The sequence below is a fragment of the Pelodiscus sinensis genome, chromosome 5 (genome assembly GCF_049634645.1).
Source record: "Pelodiscus sinensis isolate JC-2024 chromosome 5, ASM4963464v1, whole genome shotgun sequence".
NCBI classification, from domain to species: domain Eukaryota; kingdom Metazoa; phylum Chordata; order Testudines; family Trionychidae; genus Pelodiscus; species Pelodiscus sinensis.
The window spans coordinates 63,316,921-63,330,646 of NC_134715.1; the positions used below are offsets into that span (position 1 = coordinate 63,316,921).

The 13,726-nt window shown below is 44.4% G+C and overlaps 1 protein-coding gene across 1 annotated transcript in view; it reads left to right on the forward strand.

Moving 5' to 3' along the window:
- Positions 1 to 12,101: 12,101 nt before the first annotated feature.
- CPE (carboxypeptidase E) overlaps positions 12,102 to 13,726 on the forward strand; it is an 86,824-nt gene continuing 85,199 nt past the window's right edge. Inside the window, exon 1 of the mRNA XM_075930160.1 lies at positions 12,102 to 12,703. Within this exon, the coding sequence (XP_075786275.1) occupies positions 12,403 to 12,703 (301 nt within the window). The 5' untranslated portion in view covers positions 12,102 to 12,402. The remainder of the gene's footprint in view (positions 12,704 to 13,726) is intronic.

Here is a 13,726-nt window from a genome sequence, read left to right on the forward strand (position 1 = left end):
GAGGCATGTCTAATAAACATTCTCTTTTACTGAAAACCTTGGGCACTGTCAGCTAAGTTTAGCCAGTTGGCATTCTCACCCGCTAATAAAAAATATAACTTAGATAGGGCCACGATAAGGTGGGTGCATAATTGGCTGGATAACCATAGTCAGAGAGTTGTTGTTAACGGTGCTAAATCCTGCTGGAAAGGGATAACAAGTGGAGTTCCGCAAGGGTCTGTTTTGGCACCCGTACTGTTCAATATCTTCATCAATGATGTAGATATTGGGATAGAGAGTACGCTTATTAAGTTTGCAGATGATACCAAACTGGGTGGGGTTGCAACTTCTTTGGAGGATAGGGACATAATTCAAAATGACCGTAGCAAGTTAGAGAAATGGTCAGAGGTAAACAGGATGAAGTTTAATAAAGAGAAATGCAAAGTGCTCCACTTAGGAAGGAACAATCAGTTCCATACATACAAAATGGGAAGCGACTGTCTAGGAAGGAGCATGGCAGAAAGGGATCTAGGGGTCATAGTGGACCACAAATTGAATGAGCCAACAGTGTGATGCTGTTGCAAAAAAAGCAAATATGATTCTAGGTTGTATCAACAGGTGTGTTGTAAGCAAAACTCAAAGTCATTCTGCTGCTCTGTTCTGCACTAGTTAGGCCTCAGCTGGAGTACTGTGTCCAGTTCTGGGTGCCACATTTCAAGAAAGATGTGGAGAAATTGGAAAGGGTACAGAGAAGAGCGACAAGAATGATTAAAGGTCTAGAGAACATGACCTATGAAGCCAGGCTTCATGAACTGGGCTTGTTTAGTTTGGAAAAAAGAAGATTAAGGGGGGACATGATAGCGGTTTTCAAATATCTAAAAGGGTGTCACAAGGAGAAAGGAGAAAATTTGTTCCTCTTGGTTTCTGAGGACAGGACAAGGAGTAATGGGCTTAAAGTGCAGCAAGGGAGGTTTAGATTGGACATTAGGAAAAAATTCCTAACTGTCAGGGTGGTCAAATATTGGAATAAATAGCCAAGGGAGGTGGTGGAATCTCCCTCTCTGGAGATATTTAAGAACAGGTTAAATAGACATCTGTCAGGGATGGTGTAGACGGAGCTTGGTCCTGCCTTGAGTGCAGGGGGCTGGACTCGATGACCTCTCGAGGTCCCTTCCAGTCCTATGATTCTATGAGGGGACCAGAAGAATTGGAAGCATTTGGGGGGGGGGGGGAACTCTTCTCCAATTTCTTTCTACAGAAAATGGAGTATGTTTTCTATTTCATGCCAGACTTAAAAGCTCTGATTTTGGGAATAAAAAATGTTAGTCATAAGTTTTTTGATATACCCTGAAGTTTGTTTGAGATTTGCAAAAACTTTGTAGTAAGGGCAAATCAACTGTCCTGCTGAATTCAGCATTATTTTTTTGGAGTACATGATACTGCTCTTATCTTTTTTACATTTTCTTAATCAGTATTTTAAAGCTGATTTTATGTACTCTTAAGCCTTCATAAAATAATCATTCTGGATTACTACTACATATTTCTTGTTCTGAAACAAAGGACATTATTTTAAATTAGAGTAAGCTGGTGTATTGTAACAAAATTCATTTCTTTTTTTAAAAAGGGAACACTAATTTTGTGATCTCCATAACAATATTTATGAAATGTCACTATGTTTGTTAAAATGTTGCCAAAAATCTTTGGCAATGTGATGACCCCGCCCCCCTCCACCCCAAGTCTTATGCACTTGACTTATGGATACAAATATGCATAACTTGGAGATGCTTTGGACAAAACACCTCATGTAACCTATCAATTTTAATGTCCCAATGTGCTAGATCTTATTTTGGTGAATGTATCATTCTTATATGTAGAGTTAGAAATATAGGGTATGAAATGGTTTATGGTTTTAAATGTACAAATAAAAGACATCATGGCTGTTTCTCTCAATGTCTGGGTGATCACCTGTAAGCAGCTTCTTTTGTCCTTTAAGTCTAAGCAGTGGTTAGTCTTAGGAAGCCATGTGACCCCAACTGGTAAGGTCTGACCAAGTAATTTTCCATAGAAGGTGTGTGAGAGAACAAGAAGTTCCTGCCCAAAGTGGAATCTATAAAACAATGGAACGCTAGCTGTCCCTTTGTCTTTCACCCACATGAGACACCCAAACAGAGCCAGAGGTCCCAGGAAGAAAAAGATGTTTCCTCGCTTGGAGTTTTAGCTGCAATAAGAAGAATCTTAGGGTAAGTTTGCATTGAGCTTTCATATGTTTCATGTATTAGAAAATGCACAGCTAGTTCTATTACAGGCAGTCCCCGAGTTACGCGGATCCGACTTATGTCGGATCCGCACTTACGAACGGGGCTTTTCTCGCCCCGGAGGACGGGAGCGGCGGGACGCCCAGATGAGCCGCTTTGTCCGGAGTGAGAAAAGCTGCTCCCCGTCTCCTTGGTCTGCTTGTCAGACCAGGGAGACGTGGAGCAAAGCTGCGGAGGATGCCTGCAGCGGGACAGCGGCTGTCCCGCTGCGGGCATCCTCCGAGGCTTTGCTCCCCGTCTCCCTGGTCTGCTGGGGGGGGGGGGGGGCGCAGCTAGTGCCCCCTCCCCCCCAGCAGACCAGGCTTTTCTGCCCACGATGTCTGGGGTAGAGCAGCTGAGGCGCTGCTGGGTTGGTCCCGCAGCGCCGTTCCTCGGCGCTACTGGACCAATCCGGCAGCACCCCAGCTGCTCTGCCCCAGGCGTCCTGATTCAGCCGCTCCTGGTCAGTTTCAGCAGCGGCTGACTTGGGGACGCCTGGGGCAGAGCAGCTGGGGTGCTGCTGGGTTGCTCCAGTAGCGCCGAGGAGTGGCGCTACTGGAGCAACCCAGCAGCACCCCAGCTGCTCTGCCCCAGGCGTCCCCAAGTCAGCCGCTGCTGAAACTGACCAGCGGCTGACTACAGTAAGCCCGAGGCAGAGTTGCTCTGCCCCCGGCTTTCTGGAATCAGCGGCTGATCAGTTTCAGCAGCAGCTGACTTGGGGACGCCTGGGGTTCTTAAGTTGAATCTGTATGTAAGTCAGAACTGGCATCCAGATTCGGCCGCTGTTGAAACTGATCAGTTTCAGCAGCGGCTGAATCTGGACTCCAGTTCCGACTTACATACAAATTCAACTTAAGAACAAACCTACAGTCCCTATCTTGTACGTAACCCGGGGACTGCCTGTACTTTACATTTGTAACTTACTTTGCTCTGTCTGTTTTCACTTGCAACCTCTTAAATCCTAATGTTTGTACTTCATAAACAAACAAACATGATTTTATTATTAAGCCCAGTGTAAATAATTTGTTACTGGGAGAGCAATCCGTGTGTACATCCTCCTTTCATTGTTAAAAGGGGCTTGCCTGAATGGTTTATTTGTGGGCTTCTGAGTACAGTTGGGAGCTGGTTACTTGGATGCTATGCCTGAAACTGCATCCTCGTCAGACCTGAAATGATTCAGAATCTGCATTGCTCTTTGCGGGGGCAGTTATCTCAGCTCTGTGCCTTGGCTAGGGGAGACCAGGGTGATGAGACGTCCCAGAAAGCAAAGGAGTCCAGTGTCAGTGGCTTTGTCAGCACACCAGGAAGCAGTCCTAATGGGTCTTTTGTGAGGCATAATAAAGGATTTTATATCCTACTAACATGCTGATTTTGGTACAGGGTTCTCTTAAAACAAGTTCCTCAAATAGCCAGAAGTAAAGAAAGGAAAACTTCTTGGTAGAAAAGGAATATTCCAACTATCTGGAAGAAAAGGAATATTCTTCCTTTAAAGGGCTCTCTTCAACAGTGGGTTGGAGGGAGATATTACATCAAAGATGGACAGGAAGACTTTGGAAATAAGTTTTTTGTACATGGTAATTACACATTTTAATTTTATTTTAATTAAGAATGGACTTTTGAAGAACTCATTTAAAAATTATATGTCTGAAGATCCAAGCATTTAAGGCTAAAACTGAATACTCAAATTATGTATTTAAAAATCTATGAAAGTTTTTTTTTTAGAGATGTGATTTTTATAACTTTCAGCAAGAAACTAATGAAATATTTAAAGAAAATTTTAAACTAAGGTCCTATATACATATTACAGTAATTCACAGTATTTTTGTCAGTAAATTCAGAAAACTAACATTATATACTTCTGGGTTGCCAGTGAAATGGCTTCATTACTGTTCAATGGCTCTTTCACAGGCTGAGTTATGCTAATAGGTCTGGCAAACTGGAAGCCGTTTCACCTTTTTTTGGTAGATATCATGTGAAGGAAGACTTGCCAGGCTACAACAGCCTGCCTAGGAGCCTACAGCAGTGTTTCTCAAAGTGGTCTGCAAAACCACTCTGAGAAACCTGTTAACTGGCTGTGTCGGTTTGTTTATTTAACGGCACCATCGCCATAGAACCTCACAGTTCCCGTGGCTCCCCCTGCCTGCAAACGGTGAACCAAGGCCAATGGGAAGTTGCGTGTGCCGGGCTGCTGCTGTTTCCCATGTCTCCCCTTGACTACAAACAGCAAACGGGAGCCAATAGGAGCCATGATGTTCTGTGGTGGCATTGCTGGAAGGAAACGAAGTGGCACGGTCAGTTAACAGGTTTCCCAGGCAATGTCTACACTTTAGAGCTTTTCCAGAATACTGGAAAAGCTCTGCTGTGTCCAAGGAACATGTCTGCTTTTTCAGAACAGTTTCTGAAAAAGCGGGAGGCGTTCTTTCGGCATTCCTGTATTCCTCATTATATGAGGAATAAAGGGATGTTCCAAAAAAGGTTTTCCAAAATTTGGCCCCATGTAGATTTTGGAACAGCCTCTTCCTTTATATATATAAAAAAAAGAAAGATACACAAATTGCACTTTGAGAAACACTGGCTTACAAGGACGGTTACAATAGGGATAGGATGAAAGGAGAGGTTGAACACTATGGCTGCATGAAGACTGGCAAGTTTTTCTGCAAAAGCTATTGCTTTTGCGGAAAAACTTGCCAGCTGTCTACACTGGCCACTTGAATTTGCGCAAGAACACTGATGATCTCATGTAAGACAGCTAAAAACTGTTTTGCACAAAAAAGCCCCAATGGCGAAAATGGCGATTGGGGCTTTCTTGCGCAAAACCGCATCTAGATTGGCACGGACGCTTTTCCGCAAAAAAAACTTTTCCATTAAAGGTATTTGCAGAAAATCATGCCAGTCTAGACATAGCCTAAGAGCAGGGAGGCAGTGCCTCCCACTGCCTGTTATATAGCTGCTGCCTGGGAATGGGATCTAGGCAGAATGCGTCCCCTCCTCTTACACTAAGCTCTGCAATTGTTTCTATGGACCAAGCCTTTTTGTTACAGGCCTACTTCTTTAAGAAGGCCCTGGTGCAAGAAAGCTAATACCTTGTGCAATTCCTTTGGTGTGTTTGGCAAATAACAAATCTTCTTGAACGGGAGGAAAAGTATCCACTTTATTTCCTTGACCAGGTAGAGTATCTGTGCTGCCATTAACACTCAGAAACGTTGTAGTGAATTCTTCATAAATTAGAAAATATTTTAAAAAACCCTCTATTTTTAAACAATGTAATGTAATATGCTGTTAGGATCATGAGTGTACAGTGACCTACTCTGTGCTGTGGGTAAGGCAAAGCAGATGTCCTCTGAATTACAAAAGTATATTACATCACATTAATTATACTAAATATGAAACAACTAGTTGTCCTGTGGCACCTTGGAGACTAACAAAAATATATACATAGTATCATGATGAGCTTTTGTGGACAAAACCTACTTCTTCAGATGAGCTTGAGCTGAAAAAGTGGATTTTTCCCACAAAAGCTCATGATTCTCTCTCTCTCTCTCTCTCTCTAGTTAATTTCTAAGGTGCCACAGAACTACTTGTTTTTAAAGTTACAGACTAATACGGCTGCCCCTGAGATACTAAATACAATAACTTTGTTCAATGGGGATAATCATATTTACTGACTGCACTGGATCATGTGACATTTGAGTGTAAAGTGCTTTGAGATCATTTAAATGAAATTTTCTATATAACTGAACAATATTACTGACATCACAGTACATGTTCATTACATGTTCTTGGGATGCTGTCTTAATCATTTGTTCTCAGGAGAGTAGAGCAGGGAAGGGAAGCTGATTGTGTTTGCTATCCTAAGGATGTAAGAGCTTTACATGAAGCTGAAATGCATCAACTGACATTAAACTTTATACATGCAATAAATTAAGACAAACTTTTTCTTAAATGCTTAAATATAAAGATGGAAGCTCTATATCATCACACTGTACTGAGTGCTAGATGCTGGTAAAGCAAATACAGAGCAATTCTGAGAGAGAGTTGGTGTTGGATAGTTCTAACCTGAGGTCAGGATGGGTGTGTGCTTTTCTCTATAACTGCAGTTCTAATGTTTCAAGCCACAAACTACTATGTATGTTTAAATAGCATTATGGATCAGACAGATCCACAAAATATGGAAATTCAACATTACAGGGATGAAATTCTGTACTTAGCTCACCCTGTTGAATTAGTTACTATAGCGCACACACAATGTAGATATGTACAACAAGCTATTTAGAGTCTCTTACAATGCATACCACTATAGGGCTATGTGTAGACTACATGGGTCCGTCGATGGAGCCATGTAAAATAGTTTATTCGGCATAGTCAAAGAAGCGGGGATTTAAATAATCCCCGTTTCATTAAAATAAAAATGGCCACCACGCTGTGCCGATGATCAGCTTATCCGGCACTGCGTGGCAGTCTAGATGCGGCGTGGTTGACAAAGGCAGCCTTTGTCAACCACTTCCTTTGTCGACCGCGCTGCATCTAGACTGCCACGCTGTGCCGGATCAGCTGATCGTCGGCACAGCATGGTGGCCACTTTTATTTTAATGAAGCGGGGATTATTTAAATCCCCACTTCTTTGACTATGCTGAATAAACTATTTTACATAGCTCCGTCAACGGACCCATGTAGTCTGGATGTAGCCTAGGAGTTAAGAATAGTGTTTAAGGTTTCAATCTGACCTTTATTTTTCACTAAAAGTCATAATTCATGAATAGTTATGGTGGCATTTAATTCTGCCTTTTTATTTCTGACTATCTTTCCTCCTGAAATAAAATATTCTACAGTGGTATTTATGCCTTATGTGACTGGCCCTAATGGCCCCTAACTGCTTGTGGGGAGGTGACCCCCACGCACAGTCCGGGAGTAAGCCACCCCAGCTTATTTTAGCCCTGTTTGTGTGGGTCAGGCCCCCCCCAGTCCTGGCAATGAGGCTTAGTGCCATTGCTTGGGGGGAGGTTCCCAGCCTACAGGGTTTTCCAGCTCGCTGGGAAGATTCTGCTCTCTCTGGCTGCAAGTCACTGCTAGCAATGGATTTAAAGTTCCTAGGCTGGAGTTCGCTGCGGGGGGGGGGGGGGGGGGGGCAGTTTAGTTGAGGTCTGGGTCTTGGTTGTAGAGGGGTTGGCGGCCCAGGGCCTTAGGATTTAGAGTCATCCTTCTGGTGGGGAGCCCTAGGAGCAAACTCCAACTCACTCCCTTCTTCCCTGGGCCACTTTCTACACCGTCACATGGTACGTCATCTCTCCCCCTGACTGAGATTCAGGTACCTTACCACTGTGTCGTCCCTGCGGTTTCCAGACTGAGACAGAGTCCCTGTCTTTGGGGGGCTTGCCACCAGGTTGCACTCTCCTGGGGAGTTACTCACAGCAATGGCGGCTGCGAGTCCCTAGACTGACGATCCACCTGCCTTGATCCCTGCTTGTGGAGCCCTTGCTGCCCCCATTCCTCTGCTGCTCTCCAGGACCGCCTCAGCCACCGACTCCTCCTATGCTTTCCCGGACTCCCGCACCCTCTCCATTTCCAAGGATGTCCCACCTGCGCTTGCCAGCATTCCCTTTGAACAGCCCACTGGGCCGTTCGCGCATGCGTTGCAGTGTCGCGGAGTTCCACGGCCGGTGCTGAGAGGGAGTGGGACGAACACTCCCCGTCACACCTTTCATAAGGAAAATGGACAGAAAGGAAGGGTAGTTTTGTAAGTAATGTATAAGAATGGGAGTCAGGAGACCTGGATCCTATTCATGGCATGGCTGCAGACTGCTGGCAGGTCACTTAGGCTAGGTCTACACTCGACCTGAAAAGCCGGCTTAAGGTACGGAACTCCAGCTACATAGAATGCATAGCTGGAGTCGGCTTAACTTAAGATGAGTTTGGCGGCAGCCACACAGCAGGACGCTAATGGAAGCAAATGCTCCTGTTGGCTTTCCTTACTCCTTGTGACTGTGAGGAGTACAGATACCTGAAGGAGCTGTCCTCCGTGTTCAATTTACAGGTCTAAACTGAACTTGCTAAATCGAACACAAGAATGTCCCACTGCAATGAGTGTAGACATGCCCTTAATTTGCCATATTTTAATACTTGGATCCTAGGTATATGGTTTTAGGCAACCAAATCTTTAATTAGATATTTAAATAAGTAACCTGATATTTGGCCTGATCAAACACTCATGGAGGAGTCTTTCCATTGACTTCTGTCTGCTTTGTATTAATAGAGTGACCAGTTTTTCCAGCAAGTGAAAAATTTTGTCAGGGGGTGGGAGGTAATAGGTGCCTATATAAGACAACGTCCCAAATATACAAGGTGACCAGATGTCCCGATTTTATATCAAACCTTTTCAGCTATGACAAACTCTTGCAGATCTCACTGAAGTAAATAGGAACTGTGGATGCTCAGAAATCTGAAAATCAAACCATTTTTATTTAGGTGTCTAAAGATGGAGTTAAAAGCCTAATCTGCACCTAAATTTTGACCTTAATGTCTTGTGTGTCTCATCATATAAATGAGGAATCTGATACTTGACTCATATGGGTTTAGGTTGGACTGATGTTTGTAAGTGGTTTTGAGATGCTTTGATAGAAGGATTTGTAAGTGCAAAGTTTTAATAACTCACTTCTTGAGAGAGTTAAAAATTTGCAGTTAATTGGCAATGAAATAGATCTAGTTGTACTTACGTTTTTTGATAGTAGCAACTGTACTGCAAGGAAAGATACATGAATAGAAGTTAATGAAAACTGAAACACAGCTCTAGTGGCTGACTATAGGTTAACTCAGGGGAGACCACAGCCATCTGACAATTTTTGAAGGAGATTAATTAGAGTCTGGTTTGAGAAGTATGCAATTAAAAAAGAATAACACAGTAGGAATATTAAGAAAGTGTTCTGAGAATGTGTTTAGTAAAACTGGGGGAGGGAGAGCCATCTCTTAGGACTTTATAAAATAAGTCTAGGGGAAAAATAGATATTTGCTGGAGGGAACAATCCTGCATTGAAAAAGGGATAAACAGCATGAATTAAGAGATCCTCTAATTTCCATATTGTGATCCTTTCCTCACATTGGTGAGCAGTTACTCACATGAAAAGTCCCACTGACCATGAGTGTATTCTCCTCCATGTAAGCAAGAAAATCACATTCTATTCCTTGCATGATATGTGCCATAAAATATTTATTTGTAAAAATAAGTCGATCATGGACCATTAGTGGTCTGAGAATGACCTTTTGAGACCCACTGCCCTAGATCAAATAGCAGGCCAGGTGAGGAGCATCTTCTGCTCCCCCTTCCATTTGGTTAAACTTTTGAATACCCTAATTATTTGGATGATATTATTATTTGTCAGACCTGTCTACTGCTAGAACAACTTAACTTGATCAAATACATTTAAATTTTGCAATATTTTTTTTTAAAAATAAGTACTTGTATTTGGGATCTACTGTCCTCCCTGAGATCCCCCCTTTCCTCAGAATTCTGCACTCACTTGTACCCTGGCATGAGGTTTACTTGAATGGGCTTGTATAAGGGCACAATATAGTCCATTGTCTTTTTAAATCCCTTCTTGGACTAGTTTAATGTTATCCGGGTTATGAATATTGAAAGTAGTTCTTGAAAACAGATCACTGGATTGTGCATGCACAGCATCGTAGGTGGTTTTACAACCATCAATAACACAGCTGCTCTGGTAACCAAAATAGCTTATTCTACACTGCAGATCATTGTGGTCAGCAAAAAGAAGACATTTCTGGGAAGCTGTTTGTGTGTGCACAAAATGCATGGCAAATCAGAAATATTCTATGGCTTTCGTCTTGCACTTACGTTCATTTGTGAAAATAGTACCCCATGTTGAGTTGTGAGGCAATGGGATTGATTCCTCCCGAGCAAACTGTTTGCAACAGCAGAGCTAATACCACTTTGCTCCAACCTCACAGATGGTATGTGCAGGGCTGGAGGGCCAGCGTGATCTCCTTGCTGTGGGCGGAAAAGGGGAGCTGAGCCCCGAGCCTGCAGTCCACCTGCAAGACGATTGTGGACCACTAGTGGTCTGCAGACAACTCTTTAAGAACCACTACCCTAAATCAAACGGCAGGCCAGGTGAGGCATGTCTTCTGCTCCCCCTCCCATTTTGTTAAACTTTTGAATACCCTATTTTTTTATTTTCTGACTTTGATGCAGTTTGTATGCATGATTCATCACTTGTGTAAGATGATGAATTTGCACACTAGGATCTGTAAATCTGTGTTTATTCATGTCTTAAATAAGCAAATAAAATCATTTCCTCTAAGCTTATAGAAACTTTATAATGTTAAGAATCACTGAAATGTATTAATATCAGTAAATTGAACTGTGCACCAACATTGGGTGGATCAATATTAAATAGTTACAGTAGGTGACAGTCTTAGACTGTTAACTCTAGTCCTTCTGTTCAAAAGATTGCTCTTCTCACCTTTGCCCTCTTAAATGAAAGGACAATCTGAGAAATCCACAGACTGAGCCAATGGCATTTTCAAGTAATAAAACAGCAAACAAAGCCAGTATCTCATCAGCCCTCATTGATCAAAAATAGGTTTTAATGGTCTTGAACTTTGAAAAGCTGCACTCACCACTTATGACTGTGACTGGCAGTGTGAGCAGAATCCTCAAAGCTATTCACACATTAGGTAAAAGTGTCCTTCAGCTCTGCATTATGAATGAATTAGAGAACTTGGAGTGGAGAGTGCTTCCTGCCTGGCAAAATGTGATGGTGGTTGTCCAGCTTGACATCTTCATCATTGACATCCATCATTTCCCAGGTGTCAGTGTCCAATGAAGATCCATACACTTGTTCAAGAGCATTTTTCTGTCCTCTGGCAGCTTATTAAGGTTTGCCAAGCTTTGTGCCTTGGCTCCAATTCTGGCTTTCGCTTTTCCAGTACTATCAAGGCATTGTAAAGCTAAGTCGGTAACTCCCTGGTCTTACACTGCCAATATAGCTCTCCTAGGAGGAGTGTCACTTAGTGGCATCATGATCAACATTGTCCATGAGGATCTACTTCATCAGCTATCAAGACAGGACGTCTGTCCTTTTCAGTACTTCATCAACATTCTAGAAGTTTCAAGGAAAATGTAGTTCTCAGAAAGCCTGGAAGGTTCTATAAAATTCTGCAAAAGTCCAGAACAAGCAGCCCACAGACTACACAGTTCAACAGGGTGAGCCACAATTTGCCTGCTTATTTTCCTGAGTGTCCTCAGGTATGGCAGCTTGCAGCTCCTATTGGCCACAGTTCGCCATTCCCAGGCAATGGGAGCTGCTGGAAGTGGTGGCTGGGAGCTGTGGGAAGCAGTGTGGGCCATTTGCCAGGAATGGTGAACCATGGCCAAAGGCCTGCTATTGGTCCTACATGTGGATGCTGAGGTAAATACACTGGCTAGTGGTCCACCAGCAGCAAGCCATGATTGAACTGCATCCGGCCCATGGGCCACTATTGCCCACTGCTGGTCAGGACCATTGTAGAAGACTAGTGAATACCTGAAACATGTTACTTAAACATTCTCAGTTTCCATTTGTCTTTAAATACCAAAACAACACCAAGTGTGGCACCATAGGGGTTAGCCTGCCTCTAAATACAGGATGTCGTATAATAAGAACACATCAGTCTTTTTAGAGGACTCCTGGTCCCCCAGTTTAGCCTAAATGCAGCTCTAGGTGACCACCTCCCACCTGTTTGCTTCTTTGTGACATATTAATATTGGACAGAAGCAACATCAGCACCGGAGGAGGGGCAGCTCCCTCGCTATCCCTGCTGCATAAATTCACCCCAACCCCGTCTCTGCAGCAGACGAAGCCGGATGCCGCTGCGAACGCCACCCCCGCAGGGCATGCGGCGTCTCCATCCCTTGCCTCCTTCCCGGCTGCAGTGGTATCTCCTGCATCTCCCCGCCGCGCCGCGGAGAGTCGTGCAGCCCGCGGAGCGCCTGGCGTTGCCCGCTTCCTGGCTGGCTCAGGTTTAGGCTGGCTGCGAAGGTGCGAGCAGCTCAGCCGGGGACGAGCAGGCGGGAGACAAAAGCGAAGCGAGAGAGCGAGCCCGAGGCGGGAGCGCAGGCACCCGAGGCGGCTGAGGGATGGCAGCGGGACAGGGCTGGGGGCTGCTGGCGCTGTGCGGGGCGCTCGGTGCCTGCTGGCTGCTGGGCGCCGGGGCGGAGGAGCAGGAGGCTGCCGCCGGGGCGAGCCGGCGGCGGAGGCTGAGCCAGGAAGACGGCATCTCCTTCGAGTACCACCGCTACCCGGAGCTGCGGGAGGCGCTGGTGGCCGTGTGGCTGCAGTGCCCCTCCATCAGCAGGATCTACACCGTGGGGCGAAGCTTCGAGGGCAGGGAGCTGCTGGTCATCGAGATCTCGGACAACCCCGGGAGACACGAGCCTGGTAACTGCGCCGCAGCCCCCGACACCCCCCGCTGCCCAGGCCCGCAGGGATCCTGTCCATGCCGCTTGCAGGGCAGCGCGAGTAACGGGCAGGCTTGGCGCTGGCATGCGTGGGGCCAGGCACCAGCCCCATCCCTGAGAAGGAGCGAGGAACCCTACGCCAATTAGCAGCTTGTGGGCAATGGGAATGCGGCACCATTGGTACAGCCTGGGCAATAGCAATTGTACCCTAGCAGGGCTATGGAAATAGTCATTAGTCTATTAGTTAAGGCTACATGGAACAAGGCGTCATAGAGCGGGCATAATAGCCCTTGTAGTGCTATAGCCAGCATAGAATGACATTTACAGAGCTTTAGATTTCCAAAGCCTTATACTAACACTGTTGTTAAAAGAGCCCCTTTGCTAGCGCGGATAAATACTGGGAAGCTTTTACCAGCATTTTAGCTTACCATGTTTTCAATGGTATCATTACAATTAATGCCATATCATTAATATCCACTAAGAGGAATATTAGAAAACAGCGAGGCTGGTAGGGTCTGAAAGATCTCCCTTTAATTCTGTCTTGTGAGGTAATACCATGTGCAGGCATACTGGAAGGAAATTACCCTCTCTATTTCCTGACATAAACAAAACGACCATTTAAAATCTAACATGTCTGTGTGGAAATCTGGGTCACCCTTGAGTGTGTAAAAAGGCTGTGTTGTGTGTGGGAATGGTAGAAGCACATTTTAGTAGAGCTAATGGTTAGCAGTTGCACTAATTATATTTTGGAGAGAGAAATTAAAACCTTGTTATTTTTCTTTACCCTTTGAGCTAGTGAAAGCAGGTGATTGCAAGAGACATTAATTAGTACATTGGTTTTATCCATATACTGTACACAATGCATTTCTAATCAGTGCAAGTGTAGTCATTCGTATAAACATTTCTTTCCAAATATTGTATTTTTAAAGGCCTAATCCTGAAAATGCTAAACAGTGGAGGTTTGATCCATGGTTCTTTGCAATCAATAGGACTCTTTCTATGC